The sequence below is a fragment of the Sardina pilchardus genome, chromosome 9, assembly GCF_963854185.1.
Source record: "Sardina pilchardus chromosome 9, fSarPil1.1, whole genome shotgun sequence".
NCBI classification, from domain to species: Eukaryota; Metazoa; Chordata; class Actinopteri; order Clupeiformes; family Clupeidae; genus Sardina; species Sardina pilchardus.
Genome location: NC_085002.1, coordinates 14,140,875 through 14,159,840, shown reverse-complemented (window position 1 = coordinate 14,159,840; position 18,966 = coordinate 14,140,875). Strand labels below are relative to the sequence as shown.

At 43.6% G+C, this 18,966-nt stretch overlaps 3 protein-coding genes across 4 annotated transcripts in view; 2 read left to right on the top strand and 1 right to left on the bottom strand.

Annotated features, from left to right (window-relative positions):
• The window catches only part of prickle2b (prickle homolog 2b), a 74,484-nt gene extending 72,622 nt beyond the window's left edge, over positions 1-1,862 (top strand). For both annotated transcript variants that reach the window (XM_062545880.1, XM_062545881.1), the window contains one exon: positions 233-1,862. In XM_062545880.1, the coding sequence (XP_062401864.1) occupies positions 233-1,209 (977 nt within the window). In that variant the 3' untranslated portion in view covers positions 1,210-1,862. The remainder of the gene's footprint in view (positions 1-232) is intronic.
• Positions 1,863-7,793: 5,931 nt separating this feature from the next.
• slc2a9l1 (solute carrier family 2 member 9, like 1) lies at positions 7,794-14,669 on the bottom strand. The gene is made up of 12 exons (XM_062545058.1): positions 14,613-14,669; positions 13,262-13,357; positions 12,242-12,399; positions 11,996-12,120; positions 11,729-11,858; positions 11,467-11,615; positions 10,920-11,107; positions 10,174-10,284; positions 9,786-9,887; positions 9,460-9,535; positions 9,196-9,323; positions 7,794-8,527 (listed from the first exon to the last, which is right to left on the bottom strand). The coding sequence occupies exons 1-12, from the start codon at positions 14,634-14,636 to the stop codon at positions 8,342-8,344; spliced, it is 1,473 nt and encodes a 490-aa protein (XP_062401042.1). The 5' UTR covers positions 14,637-14,669; the 3' UTR covers positions 7,794-8,341.
• Positions 14,670-15,002: 333 nt separating this feature from the next.
• Positions 15,003-18,846, top strand: psmd6 (proteasome 26S subunit, non-ATPase 6). The gene is made up of 8 exons (XM_062545877.1): positions 15,003-15,237; positions 15,852-16,057; positions 16,307-16,452; positions 16,557-16,776; positions 17,128-17,236; positions 18,182-18,350; positions 18,454-18,531; positions 18,631-18,846. Exons 1-8 carry the CDS (start codon positions 15,102-15,104, stop codon positions 18,725-18,727), a joined length of 1,161 nt encoding a protein of 386 aa, XP_062401861.1. The 5' UTR covers positions 15,003-15,101; the 3' UTR covers positions 18,728-18,846.
• The last annotated feature ends 120 nt before the right edge of the window (positions 18,847-18,966 follow it).

The window sequence follows — 18,966 nt, the reverse complement described above, 5'->3', positions numbered from 1 at the left end:
AACACAGCCTTTGTGCACAGAAATGAAATGTGCAATTAAGAGACTTTACCTACTCTTTATAGACTAAGCTTGTGCTGGTCCCCATATTTAAAGACAAAGTGGCATTGTCGTATAAATTCCAAGAGTGAAAGACTAGCATTTTCCTTGATTACTTTTGTCTCCGGGTGTGATTGTGTGGCCACCTCTACTGTATCTCCAGTGACCCCGTTTGTGTTTGTGTGTCGGTGCGCAGGGACGTCGGCCGACGGAGGTGGCAAGCGCCAGGAGCACCTCTCTCGCTTCTCCATGCCCGACCTCAGCAAGGACTCGGGCATGAACGTGTCGGAGAAGAGCAACATGGGCACGCTCAACTCCTCGGTCCAGTTCCGCAGCTCCGAGTCGCTGCGCAGCCTGACCTCGGCGCAGCCGTACATGGAGATGGACGCGCCCGTGGCGGTCAAGTACCCGCTGCAGTACCACCACCACCACCAGCCGTCGGCCGTGAGCGCCCTGCCGCCCGGCTTCGCCTACCAGGAGGAGGACCGGCTGAGTCTGGTGAGCAACGCCAACAGCGCCCGGCTGCCCGCCATGAGCGAGCGCGAGCGTGGCGTGCGGGGGGGGGGACGGGGGGGTAGCGGCCCGGCCGAGGAGCCCAGGCGCCGGCACCACCACCACCACCACCACCGGCGCTCCAGGCGCTCGCGCCGCTCCCGCTCGGAGAACGCCCTCAACCTGGCCGCCGACCGCCGGGCGCCCGCCCACGAGCGGCCGCAGCGGCGCGTCTGCGAGGACTACGACCGCTTCCCGCCGCCGCGCGGTCAGCGGGACGCCCTGGGCGTCGGCGGCGGAGGAGGAGGAGTCGGAGGGGGCGGCCACTTCCGCCCGCAGCCCTTCCGCCAGTGCCCGCGCACCACCTCGGACCTGACGCTCCAGAACGCGGCGGCGCTGCGCCCCAGGGGCCTGCGCCTGGGCTGGGACGACTACGGCGACTACGCCGACGACGGCGGCGACGACTGGTGCTCCACGTGCTCGTCCTCGTCCGAGTCGGACGACGAGGGCTTCTTCCTGGGCGAGCCCATCCCGCGGCCCATGCAGCTGCGCTACATGACCAGCCAGGAGCTGCTGCAGAAGTACAGCTCCGGAGGACTGGCCGGCCCCGGGCAGATCGGCAGCCGCGGGCAGCTGCACACGCGCAAGCGCCGGAAAAGCAAGAACTGCATCATCTCCTAACCGAAAGCCACGCCCAGGGTGCTGACCAGGTCACATCCGGAGCAGCTTAATCTCTCTATCTACCCCTGAAAGAGGAAAATAAAACACTTGCACAAAAGCATTTCCAACTCTGTTTAAAAACAAAAAAAAGAGGACACCACTCAAAAACACGTTTTAAGTATTGTGAGTTAACAGTGAGTGAGTCACAGTAGGTTAATCCGTCGACAGCACAGATGTTTTGCATGTTTGTTTTTTTTTTCTTTTGTTTTTGTTTTGATATTACAGTGTCATTACTGAGTATTATATTTCAAACCGCTTCTACTGCATTTTGAAGGTCTGCTATGCCATCATATTGTACTTATCAAAAGCCAATGTGCAATGGTTCTAAATGTCTTTTATCCCGCCTCCGTAACAGTCCTGTATGGTTCTGCTTATTCCTGCAACGTGGATTTCTTAAGTATCATTTTAGGCTATTATAAGGTGTATATAAATGAATTAATGAATTCACTAAGTTAAGGATGTAATGTAAATACATTGTAAATGATGCACCACATATTTTTATATTTTGTATTGATAGAATTGTTTATGTATTATATATAATGTAGAAATAGAAAAGCATGCACATTAATTTGCTGATTTTTGTCCTGCGTTGAAATTAAAGAGTATTTCATTGAAGGCTTGATGTTCGTTGACTGACTGGTTTCTCAGCAGAGTAACTGGTGCTTCTGCCCCGATGCCCGATGCAGGCAGCGCAGACATTCTCGCCATCTGCTCGATGCATAAATACATAAGAGTGTGGAGAGAGAGAGAGCGGAAATTAAAACTGCTGCCTCACTTATTTACACACCTCAATGGTAATTGCAGAAATTTGCAGGCTTGACAAAACAAGTTTTTTGGAAACACTTCCCTATTTCCTTTCGAATAAGCAATCAGACCAAGCATCAGACCAAACGTTTATATGTATATTCCATGTTTTTTAACATGGAAAAATTGTGGTTTGGTGAACTGGAACTGTACGAACTTCTGAGCCGGAGGACAAAAGCATGTATTGTTTTAAATTGGAGATCAGCACGAGCTCTTTCAGGGCATAGTTAACATGTATCATATGAGTTTGTCTAGTGATGTGATGCGTGTATGGTTTGCGCGTATTTAGGTCTTTGCGGGGGCCAAATAACCTTGAGGAAAACACACTCATTTGGCTGGCAGGGACTCAACAGCCACAGCTGTGTGAACATGTGATCCACATTATGGTTCTCCTATGACTTTGGGAATTTTTTTCTCTCTCTTATACACTCTTTCTCTCTTTTGTGAACACACACACACACACACACACACGAGGTCCCCGGAGAGCATGGGCACTATGTGTGTGCAGTGCCAGCAGGAACCCGGTCTCTGGATCATTGTTTCCAGAGCGAGAGAGAGAGAGAGAGAAAGGCTCAATCTTAATTTCCATCTGGATTGGTATTGATCGAAGCACACGACTCCTATCCTGGGGGGGGGGGACTGTGAGGCAGATGAAAGTCATTTGAAACTCATCAGCAGAGAATCTCTCTTTTCTCCTCTCTCTCCCTTTCTCTCTCTCTCTCTTTCTCCCTCTACCCCTCCTCATCCCCTTTTTATTTACACATTAGTTTCTCTTTTTTTCCATGCTCTTCATTATAAATGAACATTGCACCTCAGGGACAGCAGTTCCCTGCATTGTGTTATAATGAATGTGAAGTTGACGCTCTTTCGAAAGCAATTCAGATAAAAGCTGTAACACGCACAAGCACTCACTTCCAGTAGAAAGGTTTCTAATGGTGCTACAAACTGACAACACCTTTGGGGGAAAAACAATAAAATCACCACATAGTTCCCCAAATACTTGGCAGGGTGAACAGTAACCCTGTCATTCACATTGGCTCCTTTACAGGCCTACTGGAGAGAGTCCTAGACAGTGTTCATATAGAGACGTGCCGTAGAATGCTTCATCTGGAAGTGGACATTTTTGGCTATGTGAATACGACAAGGGCTTCCCCATACACTAATCCAAACCCACCTGGAATCTGTTTCACACACACTCTGCTGTGTCTCTGGTTCAGAGTCCCTTCTGGCCAACACAAACAAGATGGCTGCAAATGAATGTAGCCTAATAACTGTTACAATCAGCTTGTCTCCCCTATAGGGAACAAAAAACATGGCATTTGCCTGTTCGCTCTAGTCCGCTGAATCATATTTTTTCATGAGTTTGCGCCTTGCTAGACCCACTGGCACGGACACATACCCACACTGTGAGACGGATTTTCTCTCTTTTTTTAACCACCAATTAACCAATGTTCCCACATTCCTTTGGCCTGGGTGTGCGCGGGCAGGCGGTCATGTGGCTGGGCTAAACATAGAGCCCATAAACCTGAATGAAGATGCTCACAGTCCCTCCTGAGCAGGATCGGCGCTCTGAAGGACCATTGTTCATGAGGACTGAAAGCTTCTTTTGGTGTATGTGTGACAGTGTGACACAGTGCAGGGCTAGCTATGTTGAATGCTGAGACTGACCGCCGGTTTAGGGTGTGGGTGTCAGTGTGTAGTGTGTGGACTACAAATATAAGTATTCATGTGCATTTCTAAAACGGATAGTTCCAGTCCTTGATTATGATTGGCTGAATCGCGTTTGGTGCCGTTGTAAAATCCAGCATAAACATACACTTTGACTAGCCTGGAAATCCAGACCCAAATCTACAAAAGATTTAGGAGCTGGCTAAGAGTAATGAAAATGGCCCAGCTCAAGTGCAGGCACCAAAACATGCATTTGAAAATATCACTGCACGCAATTGAATAACACCACGACCAATGTTTACTGACTGATTGTGGACTTCAATGTAGCAGTGCTGTCATCATCTGTTTAGCTCACCTCTGGCCCACCTACTGTATATCAGATACACTGATGTGATTGGTGTAGCTCTGCTCTCAGGACATAGGTAATGACTTGAGCATCAATACTGATTGCCATAGTGACTTGCTGAGCAAATTTAAATTGTGCTCTAGTCTCGCATGAACTCCAGGGTACATCTTGAAAGCATTTTGTTTGCATTTTGCGCTATCACAACAAGTAGCAGCTGCATCTCTAACTTGTTGGCAACCATTCTGATATGGGAAAGATATTTCTTGGAGGAAGTATTCATTATCTATGAATAAATCATTACATTTGTCACTGTTGTACCTTCACTTTAGGACATTTTGCCAGATATATGTAATAACCATTTTAGAAAAGCAATAAGCCAATAAGTTTGTAGGTTAGACTGATTTTAGAACAGCTGAGGGGGCAGTGTAACCAACTCAGGGCGTATTGCTTGAATGCATTAGCCTGGCTATGAATGCATGGCTCATTCACAAAACCTATGCTGTCTGAGAGTCCATAAAGAAATCACTTATTGAGTGTAGGAGAGAGAGAGCACACATTCTTATATTTACGAATTTCTGTCTCAAAAAGACTTTAAACACACACACACACACACACACACACACACGCGCGCGCACACACACACACACACACACACACACACACACACACACACACACACACACATTTAAGTGATTGTTTACTATTGGATACTTTAATTTTCTTCTGGTTTGGAAACAATCACTATGTTCTTAATTGATATTACGACACGTTCATAAATTGCTGTCAGACAGGGAAAGCTGAGCTTTCAGTCACTGCAATCATCGACCACTATAATTACTGGCCCTAAAAAGGAAAATGGCACCAAATTACAGCTTTGGACAACTCCAACTGAAATAGCTTGATTCAATCATTTACAAGTGATGCCAGCCTGGAATTATCCATTGCATGGTGCCACAGAGAAGGCACAAAAGACGCATAACACATACACAGGCAAGGCTAGCTAGGTCCACTCCCTCAACACACACAGAAGATATCTGATGGCCATATGCTGTCAACAGACCTATCAGGTCAGTTCACACACTTTCTTTAAGCCACCAAATACAAAGCAGTGTGATGTCAAGGCCTCCTAAGTAGGCCTAGCAGTTTTCAGGGTTTCTTAAAATTTGTAAGTTATAACATTGCAAACTTACGAGTTGTAAGTTACAACCATATTTTAGCTCAAATATACACATGTACACATTATGTTTTAACCATATAGACTGTATGTGCAGAACAGTATGCTATTAAAACCATTCTGAATAACATCTATAATCAGGTTTGCATCTTACAGAGGTCACAATCTAAGGATTTGTCCTCGCCACGACTCTCCATCTCTCTGTGCTGTTCATCCAGATCTAACACATGAATCGTCTCCTTCTCCTTATTGCCATTTGCCACACAGATTAAAGTGACTTCCAAGAGTGCTGAAACGAATTAAACACCATCCACATTAAGTGGATTCTTCTGAAACTGCCAGCTGTCTGCTATTGCAAAACTCTGGTTGACATTCTTATTAATTGACATTGACAGGACTGAGAGAGAGAAGCAGACAACGTTCCATTTCTACATCACAGGCCTAGTGTGCTGCTCAGACAGCACTGCTGGATATGCCCAACGATCCAGGCTTCTAATTAGCGCTGCCTCAGGATCATCGCTAATGCCATTAGCATCTAGTAAATCATCACCTTCACTTTGCGGAGTGTGGAGACACATTACCGCTGTCATGATAATATATACAATCTGATTTTTTAACAGGAGCTTTCAACATTAATGTAGTTTTAATGTATCTTCATCCATCGCCATTTCCCAGCACTAGACTAGTTAACGAACCCTTTCTCAGTAGAGTGCTCTTTGCTTTCTGCTTATGGCTCACTTAGGATTTAAATATGGCTGAGTAGGAGGAATGGCCTACATTTTCACCTGAAAGTACTTGAGGGAGGAGAAGGCTTTTCCTGTCTGTCCTTGCAGTGAACTTCCCTTGAATGTCAGATCCTGCAGGTAGCTAAACTAACCCTCAGTGCTGCATGTTGGAAGCCTGGCTACTTTGAAATCTTAATACTGCCTGTTTTCAGCCAAGGTCTTTTGTGTAGGCCTATGCATTTCCTGTAATTAAAATGGCTGCCAAGTTAACAGACATGTGCAGGCTGCTTTCCAGATCCAGTCCCATTGGTTGTTGCTCATTGCTATGAATGAGGATATATAGAGTAGTGTGACAGAATTACAGTAATCTAATCCCCGTCTCCATGTCTCAGATGGACCTTTAGACCAGATTAGCTGGTGTCTTGCTACTGGGATGGCAGAGATTAAAAAGGGCAAACACACTTGCTGGTGATTGTAAACAATGATTAACCCTTCCACTGAGGGTGTTCTACTCTGGGTGTCTTTTGATGCAGTGTTTCTTTTCAAGTGGCAATGTTTCCTAAAGGTTTATCAACCTGGTTCATTATCTGGCAGTTAAAAATGCCATTTTGGACTTCATTGTGATGTTGTAGAATTGCTGTTTCCTGCCAACAAGTGTGAGAGCACCACAAAAGAACACAGTTAACCTTTGAAAACTGGCTTGATCTGGAGTTTCTTGAAAAACTGCCGTATACTTACACGGGCCCAGGTTGCCCTTTGCATGGGAAGACGTTTACATTGTACATTGCACACTGGGGGCGACAGATGAATAGCTCCCCCAACTGACTGTAATATGTTACTACAACAGAATGAACTGAATTATATCCTAACATTTCACATTGTAGAAACAGTATGGGCTGTTAAAGGGATGAAGAGAGATGTTGGTGAAATAATACAAGTACATAAAAAAACAATATCTTTTTGATTGCATAATTGCACATGTTTAGCTATTCATATGCTATTGAATATGGCTAGCTAAGGCTATTGCATGTGGCTTAACTTAAATACCAACATGCTATGATTGTATAGAATCGAACTAAAGCCATGAATAGACTATATCTTTGAAGGGATATTGTCTGTTGAGTCTATGATAGGTCACAAAAATCATCCAAACTTCCTACACACAGCCTACATCCACCCAGATTTGGGCTTTCTGGTGCTCTCTGCTCTGACACATATTTTAATGAAACCTTGGGTCATGTCAGTAGAAGCCAGTCCAAGCAGTCTGGAGGAAAACAGCTTAAGAACAGTCTTGGCGAAAGACCTTAAACGTTCCCACCGCAATTCTAATTCATCCGTTTGGTTAATCCTTTCCAGGAGATAAGGAGGCTCTGTGGGGGGTCAGGCCTGATACCACATCTAATTTCAGCCAAAGATAGCGCCAATCATTTCCCCCTCCTAAAAAAAATCCCCCCAGCGCCACCGCGCTCAGCACATACAGACGCCGTAAATGAGTCTGCCGCAGCCTGTGGAGCCTGGCTGGCGTTGATAAGAGAGAGCCCTCGGTAGAGGCTCCGCCAGTCCAGGTCCCCTGCCAGGTCTCGAGTGACTGTTGGAGTTAATGAAGATCCCTGTCTTGGCTGGCGGTACACAGCCACAGGGCTGAGAGGCAGTGCAAGCAGGGGAGCACTGAATGAATTGTGGCCTGCATACGTTCCTTTTGCTGCATTTGACAGCATTGATGTCTGTGGTATAGTGGCCGGCGTGGCCCTACAAGAGGTGGGAAAGCATTCGAAATATCGTAAAATGTGTTTCTCATGTTCTCTCTGAAATTAGGAACGAACAACCAAACAATGAGGCACCTTTATTGGTTAGTTTTTAAACATGATCCACTTCTTGATACTTCCATTTCACTGAAGGTGAATACCCTACAGAGTAGTCTTACATATTACAAGCCATATTCTTAACAGATACAGGTACTGTAATTTCCCAACTATTAGCCACAGTTTATACATTGATTATGCAAAAATTCTTCAACTATGAGATTAATACATTGGGGCAGTTAATATTAATGTAGTTTTTGTTTTTCTAACTTGCATAAAACACTGTCCTGCGGCCTATACACAATGTGGCTAATATACAACAGAAAATTACTGTATTTGACACGATAACAGTCCAGAGGTTGTAACAGTTGGATGGAAGTTGGTATACATTCACCTTCAATGCCATTTATGTTTCGAAAGATCAGTGATAAACCCTTCTTTGTTCGCACAATGGAATGTGCAATCACCAATCCCATTGTGAATGAATAAAGTGCAGTTGACATGTGTAGCCAAAAAGCAAGACTACACAGACAGTCATCTTAGCGATTGATACAAGAGGTCTCTCACAAGCCCTCTACAACCTTGTTGCCAAACACACCTCCTCTTTCTTCGGAGACCCACACACTGTGATCCTCTTGAACTCCTCGGATATTTCCAGGATGGTCTTGCCCTTGGTCTCGGGCAGGAGGAAAAATGCAAACAAGGCTCCTCCCAAGCATGCTCCAGAAAACAACAAGAAGCTGAAGGATTTCAGCTGGGCCTGTGGAAGGTGAGAGAAAGGAGGTGAGAGAATGCCAGAGTGTGTGTGTGTGTGTGTGTGTGTGTGTGTTTGTGTGTGTTGTGTGTGTGTGTGTGTGTGTGTGTGTGTGTGTGTGTGTGTGTGTGTGTGTGTGTGTGTGTGTGTGTGTGTGTGTGTGTGTGTGTGTGTGTGTGTGTGTGTCTGTGTGTGTGTGTGTGTGTGAGAGAGGGGTCTCCATGGGGGTGGTAATTACACCGTTTCCTCAACCCCCAGAAAACTCACCCAGCCGGCTGTAAAAACTGCAATCTTTTGCTATATTGTTGAAAAAAAAACTTTTGCATTTTAGCACTTTCAAAGTGAAGGTATTAAATGAGTGCATGAGAGATATAGAGCCTATGAGCACTAGGCTCTAGAGCCTAAGAACTCATCTACAAATAACAGCTCATTAAGTGGTACAATCTGTAATTGTAAACGGCAGAGTAGCAAATTAAACCTATTAAGCCTGGCTGCTTTGATAGACCCAAGTGCATAATGGTGCATTGTTCTTCAGAGATCTCAATGACTCACCTTTCAGCCTGAGCAAAGGAACCCCACAAAACTCTTCTCCACCAATCTTCTCATTCTAACAAAAAATCATCTCATTTTCTTTCAATGATAATACGTTGTCTGCTTCGCCTCGCCTGACTTACTATGATAAAGGGGAAGGCGAATCCGAGGACGGTGAAACCCAGCCAGCGCAGGGTCCCGATGAAGACGAAGGCCGCGGGCCGACACGACTGGATAAAGATCTCATGAGTAAGGGAGGGCAGCACTCCAGCTGGGAAAGAGGCAGCGAGAGAGAATGTCTTACTTCAGCTGGACGAAAACACTCTCTACTTGAGCAGGCAGACCATTCAGAGCACTGTGGAAGTGACTGCATGTTGGAATGAAGTCTGTTTGTTTGTCATACATACCAGGTCCTCCACAGTAGAAGATGATAAAAAGGAAAAACAAGGCGACGGTACAGAAAGGAATCCAGGAGGCAAAGTCCTTCACCCAAATAAGGAAGTTAAGACAGAAGAGCATACATTATTGCAATTTGAATGAAAAAAAAAAAAAGATAATAACTGACAAAAGAATGACTCAAATGGATGTGGCCAAAACGAGCAAAGTTAAATATAATCCTGTTCACTCAGAATCAGATACTCTAGGAGACCTTTGAAGTCTTCAGCAGAAGACGAGGTTTCATCATATGTGTGCAGAGGGAGGAGAGGGGTGCGGGTGAGAGAGAGAGACCGACCTGCAGCAGAAGCGTGATGGTGATCGACGCCATGATCACAGACATGGCAGCGAATCCTCTCCATAGCAACGCCCTCCTGCCCACGCTCTCGATGAGGAACCCCTGCGGACACAGAGCACAACAACACAAATAAAAAAACTGATAAATGATAAATACACAAGACGGATGGAGAATTAAACAAGTGTCCAGCTGGCCCCTGGCCACGCCATCAGTCAGTGTCATTACCGCTGGTGCTGCTGAGCTGGTCGATGGCACCAGAGGAGCACGCAGGTGATTTATTGTCCAGTTAAAAAACGCTCCGCTTTCCCTATTCACTTACGCTGACCGCCAAACAACAGACTGTGTTATTTCAGGACAGGCTATGTGTCGAATCGGCTCTGCAACTCACGCATGAGATGGAGGTGAAGACCTCAGACAGTCCGATGCCCAGAGTCACGTAGCGGATTTTGTCCTCTGAAATGCCGGCTTCCTGGAAGATGTTGTAGGAGAAGACACTGATCTGGAGGAGGAAGAAATGTTTAGAATTCTGACTCAAACATACAGGACATTTTTGAGTCAGATTTACAGCCAAGATTGAAAGTCCATTATATGTTTGAGTATTTTGGGCTCTCCTTTGTCATGAATGATGTTGCCGTCACCATATTAGTTTGTTGGCATTTGGTGCATGCACAATTGCACATGCAATGACTTCAGCAAGCATCATTGCACGCTCTTGGAAAGAAAGGTGCTATAGAGCCAAAAATGGTTCTATATCATAAATGGAACCCATAAATGGTTCTTTAAATCATTTTGAAGGGTCCATCAAAGGAACCCCTAAGGGTTCTTTAAATCCTCCATGGTTCTATAGCACCCCAAGAGCAGCTTTTTTACTGTAAAGCCCGGCGCCCACCAGAAGCGGCGTTCAGCGGTGTTCGGCGGTCTGGGCTTGACGCGCAGGATTTTAGAATAGTTTTCTATCTCTGTGCGGCTGCTGCGCGGCAGACGTTTCCAGTGGGCTTTACTCCATTGAAAACAATGGAGTTCTAATTGTTTTATTGTCGCAGCGCGCCGCGTACGTGTCCGGTGGGCGATGGCCTTAAGAGTGCAGGCTCCACTTTAAGCCTGTTGAGTTGAGGGTAAAAGAGGTGCTCTTACGGCCGAGATGCCACAGAACTGAATGCAGCCATAGACCACCAGCATGGTGATGAGCTGCCAGCGGACGCTCTTATCTCGGAGCAGCTCCAGCAGGCTCTTGGAGCGCTCGCCCCCAATGGCCGACTGCTCCGCCTTCATCTCCTCCATCTCCTTCTCATAGTCCCCAGGACCCCACAAACACTGCAGGGCTGAGAGAGAGAGAGAGAGAGAAAGAGAGAGAGAGAGAGAGAGAGAGAGAGTTACCGGTTTGAAATTGGTGTCACGATTGTATTCAAATTCTTCTTTAAATGTCCTGGATATTTTTTATGTTTAGGTCTAAAACACTGTGGGTGTTGCAGCTACCAGCTATATGCTGTCGAACATGAGATTGGTCATGACTCATGAGGGGGTTTTTTCTCCCTTCAGTAAAAGTAAATCATCTGCATGAGACTTTAGTCATGCAAAATACAATGTCATTCACGATGACTTGCAACTCCATGAACGTGTAACTTATTTGAGAAGACAGTGACCACAAGGTCCTCCCCAAGGGATGTTTCAATCTTCTTACCTTTCCTGCATTTCTCTGCATTGTTTTGCTCTATGAGTAAATATCGTGGTGCCTCAGGAAAGAATGGAAGAACAAACAGCAGGATCAGGGTGAAAGCTGTAGGGACACTGAGAAGAATGTTCCAATACTCCTCACGGCCTAAAACCTCCCTGGTTCAGACAACAGACAAAACATTGTCAGTACATTGAAAATACATGACTACATACATGATTTCAATCAACATTAGTGTGTTTATGGTTACTTGAGAATACCTCCACCTGACCTTAAGCCTGCAATCTGTCCTGACAGTTTGCCAATGGATGTAAAGGTTGCTGATGTAAGTGTAACCATTCCTCTAAGTTTCTTTGGGGAACTCTCCCCAAGGTAAATCACTTGGACATTACCAAGTAAACCTGCAGTTAACAATAAAGGGTAGATGTCATTCGGTTGGTCAGCTAGGCTATGTATGAAATATTTGTCATTTTCAAAACACAATTGCTCAAATCTATAGGCCATAATAACTTACATGGACTATACAAAAACATCTTACCTGATGCAAACCCAAACATAAACCGTGAAATGAGGATCATTTCAAATGAGTTTGCATATTTGCTTGTTAGCATTATTGCTGAAGCCACAAGACTGATCACATTAGTATAGATCATAGTTTTCTTCCTGAAAGATGAACACATATGAATAATCCTCACAAGAATCAATTGATCTGTGGTAAAACAAACAAAAGAAATCAAATATGTGAATGTAATGATTAAAATAACAGAAACACCAAGAATATTACCTTCCCAGTTTTCCAGTGATTATCCTCACTCCAGATGACCCAAAGAATCCACCTAAGGCAAAGAGTGCCACCACAGCAGACCAGATAAAGGTGACTGTGTCTGGCCCTGGGGGTCCATAACGCTCTGTCCAGGTACTATTAATGAAGCGCTTGACAAACTAGAGAGACAGCAAACCAGGGCAACTGTGTGATGGAGAGTTGTACATAACATGGTCTCACAGGGAACCATTCAGGCAGGGGTCACCAAACTTTTTTCTCTGCGGACCATATTATCGTTACTGACAGTGATGGTCGGGGTCGGGGCGTTGTATATTTAAAGAAATAGGCCATGACGACTTTTAGGGATTGCCTCATAGGGCTGGTTCAAGTAGTGGGGGGCAGAGGGGCTTGGGGGCGGTAGAATGGGGGTGGCAGGCCTGAGTCAGCCCGCGGGCCTTAGTTTGGTGACCCATGCATTAAGGTAGTTCCCCAATCTTTTGTCCTTGAAGGCCCCCTTGCCTGTGTCTAAGACAAGCCAGGGCTCCCTACCCGAACTCCTACCGGAATACACACACAAGACATTATTTTATTCAGAAATCGGGGTCCAGGGATGAATTACCAATGCCTAGCTTAGCACAACCTGAAGGTTGCTTAAGTTCAGAGGTCAGAGGTAATAAATTGCAACATGAATTTGGTAACGCTTTAGAATAACATGTGCTTATTAGCTATTAACAGTGCATAATAAGCAGTTAACAATTAGTTACTAACATGAATTCAAATTTGGGACAAAAATATGTTTCAATTTGGATTATCCAAATTATCCAATTGGATGTGTTATTGGGATTTTATACATTTAATGTGCGCAAATATCATTTTGGCAACCTCACAACCTCAGCCCAGGCAACATTGCGGACCCCCTGAAATCTCTAGTGGCCCCTAATGGGATCTCTGGACCCCAGGTTGGGAACCACTGCATTAAGGCATATGGTGTTGCAGATTTTGAAGAAGAGAGACTATGATTGAAAGTGTGGTCCACTTTACCAGTGATGGTGAGCTCAGGACAGTGATATGGAATCCACTCTGGAATGTTCCTCCCATTCCCAGCACAATAATGAAGATCACAGCATTTCCCTGGATCTGCGAGAGGAATTGTGAGAGTCAGATGTTGCCTGCATCCATATTTTACCAGATGGTCACACAACACCCAACGATGCAGCATCATTAGAAACCCTTGCAAATGTTTACAGGTTAAACTGTAGACCCTAAGGGCTAAACGAGTGCTTAATTGAGTGCTCTCAACTCAAATCTCAATAAACTTAGTAAACTCAGTATCACAATTTAATGCACAATTACATGAAAAAGAATTAGGGTGTTGTCCAGATGATCAGATATGTTAGACTGCAATGGGAACAAGAAGCTTGTTGTAACTAGACAAAAAAAAAGTCAGATCTTGTTGAGCATGCAGTAGGTAAGCAGCCTCTGTGACCAATTTCTAGAACTATTTACAAGATCTAAAGTGAATTGTTACTTGTGCATTAGGCTAACTAATCACTGAAAAATATTGTAAATACTCGTCACCCATGTGCCATATTGCACATTACGTTCCAACAACAGTCATGGGTAGCATTCATTGACAAAAGCAAACTGCTTAGTCATATGAACTTTGTGTTCAGAAATAGCCAGAAATAACCAGTTTATTTAAACAATATGATGGTACAAAGACACATTAACACAGATACCTTCAAATTAACATAGGGATTATAAACAGACATTACACATAAATTAAGAGTTAAATTAGGCCTATAATAAAAAACAAAAACATGATTAAAAAAAATAAATAAAGGACAATCTTCACTCCTCTTGAAAAAGGTTTGGTAAATAGTTTTCTCTCTTTTTTTCTTTTTTACAATCAAATAGGGTTCAAGGTTGCATGTATTTATTCATAAGTGGGCTTTCAAATTTGGGGACTTTTTAATAGCCTACCACTACATTTAAGGATAAGGACTTTCTCTGATAAAATAAACAAGTTTAAAATAAAAAATCAATGTTAGGTTCTGAGTGTTAAAGTAAAGCCTACATAGTAGCCTACATATAGTAATGGTATTCTTATTTGTTATTCAGTTATTTATGTGCAAATGTTTTCATTAAATGTGTCCAATATCTCTCCAAACAAGCCAAGCGCGTGTGATTGTCTTTAGGCTACTCTATTGATAGGCAATAGCCTCCCTTGAGGTCAATAAATCCTTGAAATCAAATTGAATTTCGTATTTATTGGATCTTCTCCTAGGCTACAGGAGATAGAATCTTTGTAGGCTATATTTTCTGTAAAAAGTTGTTAAAATGGTTTAATCAACACTATTTCAATCAAGAATAAGAAATATGGCCTACTTACCAGATGTTTCAACAAACTGTCCATTTCTAGACAACGTCTTGTTCAGAGCGGCGCTCAGAGCCAAGTGATAGATTTTACTCAGTTAGGCATCTTGAAGAGATTAATTTTTTACTCATTGAGAGAGAAGTTAAGTGATTGGTGGACAGTCCTTGACAGCATTGCAATGTCCTGGCAATCTTGTGTGGTTTCCAAAATGTGTCATAATTTTGCTTGGGTGAAATTACAGTGTCAAATAAAAACGAAATGAATTATTAGGCCTATATTTTTTACTTTACACTGCTACTTACCACCAGAAGAGGGCAGCAATCATTTTATCAAGTGTTTTAGTGAAATAACACCTCTTTGTGTATTCGTTGAGTTCACTCTACAGGAAGTAGGTGCAGGGGCTACTCGATTTGATGATTTCGCCGTTGTCATTGTAGCAAGAAGCTAGCTAGTTGGAAGTACCAGTGTGCGTGTGATTGATAGCTCTAAATAAAATACGCCAAAATGCCTCTGGAAAATTTGGAAGAAGAGGGTCTACCTAAGAACCCAGACCTGAGGATAGCACAACTTAAGTTTTTACTGACACATCGAGAAGATACAAAAGTAAAATCGGAGCTTATGGAATCGATCAAAGAAAACAGTGAGTAACGTTAGCTAGCGACAGTTTTTTCAGCTAATGTTAGCAATTCGGGTTAGTAGATCACTGTGCAGCGTTAGATTATTACAGGGTGGTTGAAAACATACAGACATCTGGACATAAGTAATGTAATATAATTCTGTCAAAGTTTAACTAGTATTTTTTCAATTAATCTGCATCCTTTGATGGTCACCATGCTGTATATTTTAGGGTTAGCTAGTAAGCTAGGTATCGGTAGATGGCTTGGTGGGTTGTGCTAACATTCTTCGGCCAATTTGAGTCAGCAACTAACGTTTACGTATGTTAACTGAGGTGTGAGGGATGTTTGTGGACAAACTTGCTTGCTCTCGGTCAATAATTTCAAACAAGTTTATCGGTACTTTGGTGAAATAAATCAGAGTAACATGGTCAACATTAGCAACACAATTTTGTCCCATCATTTGCGTCGTGCTAAAGGCAACCTAACGTTAGCTCGCCAGCTGATAAAGCTAACGTCAGTCAAGCATTGGGGAACATATTGGGAAATGTGTAAACCTTTATATAGGGAAGCATCTTTTTCGGTCTCTGCAATTGTGTGTATTCGTATTTGTTAACTGCCATGCTATTCATGTTTTCAGATATGGCACCTTACTACGAGGTCCTTTGCAAAGACTTGAAATGGCAAGTCGATGGGGACCTTCTGAGCAGAATGAAGAAGGCCAATGAGGAGGAATTGAAACGGCTGGATGATGTTTTGGAAGACGCAGAGAAGAATCTTGGAGAGAGCGAGATTCGGGATGCTATGATGGCCAGAGCAGAATACTTGATACGGATTGGGAATAAGGTATCGTTTAGGGAGGAAACTTTAGTTGTGCTACAGTATATTATCTGCATGACTTTCTGTTGTGCCTGTCTATTGCATCATTTCACTATGTTGTTTGGATAACAGACCACTGATGCTGAGACGACTCAGTTGATCACAAGTACAAGTTTGCCAATAGTATAGTAAAGCGTATAGTAATAGTTGTGTACAGTCATTGATGTTCATGATCAATGTCAGTATGACTTACTTTGTGTGTATTTGTTTGTTCAGGAGGAAGCACTCACAGCCTTCAGAAAGACATATGACAAAACTGTAGCTCTGGGACACCGCTTAGACATAGTCTTCTACTTGCTCCGGATTGGTTTGTTTTACATGGATAATGACCTCATCACACGCAACACAGAGAAAGCTAAAAGGTAAAAGCATGCTGGACAGTTGATGTTTTCATATTGTAACCAGTGGCTCCTTCACATTTTGAAGTAATTAATGTGGATGAATATTTTTTTGGTTCTCTCTGAAGTCTCATTGAGGAAGGTGGTGACTGGGATCGGAGGAATCGCCTGAAGGTGTACCAGGGGTTGTACTGTGTGGCCATCCGTGACTTCAAGCAGGCAGCTGAGCTCTTTCTGGACACCGTGTCCACCTTTACCTCCTACGAGCTGATGGACTACAAGACCTTTGTCACATACACTGTGTATGTGTGCATGATCGCTTTAAAGCGGCCAGACCTCAGGGAAAAGGTATCTGTCAAAAGAGCGCTTGAAAAAAGACATTCAATCTTGGATTCAGTAACTTCAAAATATTAGTTGTAGAAGTTATGGTTTTTAGTATTTAAATGATGTGTTATTAATCTTGTTTGTGTAATCATCTCAGTTGAGCGTCATTAAGTTGCCACTAACACATTAATAAGATGTGTAATACATTACTTCCCTGTCATATTAATATGACAGTGATTTCATTCTTCCAATAACTCAAACATGACATTGCGTTGTAAGTTGAAAAAAGTGTGAAAAATCTTCAGCTGTAATTGATGTGTATGTACTTGGTGGGTTGATTGACTGCATAATATTTGCAATTTTGCATCCCTTCAGGTGATCAAGGGTGCTGAGATTCTCGAGGTTCTGCACAGTCTCCCTGCTATCCGTCAGTACCTGTTCTCCCTCTACGAGTGCCGCTACTCCGTGTTCTTCCAGTCTCTCGGTGAGTCGGCTGCACAGTGTCCAACATACGTTTTCCTCCCCTTGGGCCAGTTCATCTGATTTGTACTGGTTCTTCTGACCTCCTAAAAGTCACTTTTACATAAAATTTCATAATGCATCCACCTTTTTTCTGTTAGTAGCTTCACACACTTAGCTTCAACAAGTTGGCATCAGAGAAATGACTCATGATGGTGAAAAAAAAGACCAAACAGTGCCATCAACCGGCCTACCAACTTGCCCTTCATGCTCTTTCACTTGCCGAAGGGTAGTGTTACACTGAAGTCAGATTCATTTTCCTGTCAAAGTACCTGCATTGGTGTTGAACGCTTCAGCCGGAAACCCTGTAGGAACAGATTGAAAGACTGAAGTGTCTAGTATGCAGATTAGGCCCACTCATCTGTGTGTAAACTGAGGATGCACAATCCCATTAATGAAAATGCTGGACTGTGGGGAAACCTATACTACATATTTTATTGGATGGTACATTAACATGTTTGTCTTATAGAAGACTGAATCATTCTATTTAATATCAACACCTATTCCGAGCCAGTATTTTTTAGCTCTAGTTTGTCAGTTGGCAGAAGCAGTGTTGAGTGTGACCAACTCCTCAGTGCTATACAAAGCTGATTTCTTAGGTCATGTAATAACCATATATTATCATGTGTAATGATGTCTTTGTCATAAAGGTGAATCGGTTGATCTCAGACTTTTGCTAATGCAGGTCATGTGTGCTTTTAAGAGATTGGATGAGTCATGGCTAACATCCATGGCTAATATGTGAGGATGAGGTCAGGGCATATATCTCAGATTGGAGTAGTATCAACTAAAAAAAATGCAGCACACTACATACTCTGACAGAGAATTTTGTCCAAAGCAACCTGTTACTCAGCGGTCTTCCCCGCACCTCAATCATCAGTATGTCGTCTTCTGTGTTGTCTGCACGCAGCTCGAGTTGAGCAGGAGATGAAGAAGGACTGGCTGTTTGCGCCGCACTACCGCTACTACGTCCGGGAGATGCGCATCCTGGCCTACAGCCAGCTGCTGGAGTCCTACCGCTCCCTCACCCTGGGCTACATGGCCGAGGCGTTTGGCGTCAGCACCGAGTTCATAGACCAGTGAGTCCCCCCACCACTGACCCCCACCCACGTCACAGCCAGGGTGGTCCGGAGGCAGAGCGTACTTCATATGTCCTGTTTTTTTCTTTTTGTTTTTCCGCAGGGAACTGTCCAGGTTCATTGCAGCTGGTCGACTGCACTGCAAAATCGACAAGGTCAACGAGATTGTTGAGACCAACAGGTAAAGACAAAACGGGAGTGAAAAACTGAAAGGGATTTGGTGTTATTTGGAAGTATGCCTAGTGGGTTTTCTTACGTCTCTTTCAATCTCATTTCACAGGCCTGACAGCAAGAACTGGCAGTACCAAGAGACCATTAAGAAGGGAGACCTTCTGCTGAACAGAGTCCAGAAATTGTCCAGAGTTATCAACATGTAAGATGGTGCAAAGTCTTCGTTATGCGAGCGACCTTGATGGTTGTACTTAATACTTAATGCCTAATTAGTCGAAATGAGTTACTCTTTTTTGTGTATATAATAAAAAAAAAACTTTTCAGACACTGTTTCAAGATGTCTTAATGTCAAGTTGTACAATTCTACCATGCAGCTCTAGCCTAGAAATCTAGACGCACCCAAGCAGTCTTGCAAATCTGTTGGCTTGCTAGCAGGAAAAATGAA

Excerpts from the sequence above, each read along its gene's own strand:
- slc2a9l1 (XM_062545058.1), bottom strand. The coding sequence starts at position 14,636 with ATGGACAGTTTGTTGAAACATCTG. Across the intron at positions 10,285-10,919 it reads AGTTCTGTGGCATCTCGGCC|ATCAGTGTCTTCTCCTACAA; the intron begins GTAAGAGCACCT and ends TTCCTCCTCCAG. Across the intron at positions 9,536-9,785 it reads CCATCACGCTTCTGCTGCAG|GACTTTGCCTCCTGGATTCC; the intron begins GTCGGTCTCTCT and ends ATTTGGGTGAAG.
- psmd6 (XM_062545877.1), top strand. The coding sequence starts at position 15,102 with ATGCCTCTGGAAAATTTGGAAGAAGAGGGTCTACCTAAGAACCCAGAC. Across the intron at positions 16,453-16,556 it reads AACACAGAGAAAGCTAAAAG|TCTCATTGAGGAAGGTGGTG; the intron begins GTAAAAGCATGC and ends TTCTCTCTGAAG. Across the intron at positions 18,351-18,453 it reads AGCACCGAGTTCATAGACCA|GGAACTGTCCAGGTTCATTG; the intron begins GTGAGTCCCCCC and ends GTTTTTCCGCAG.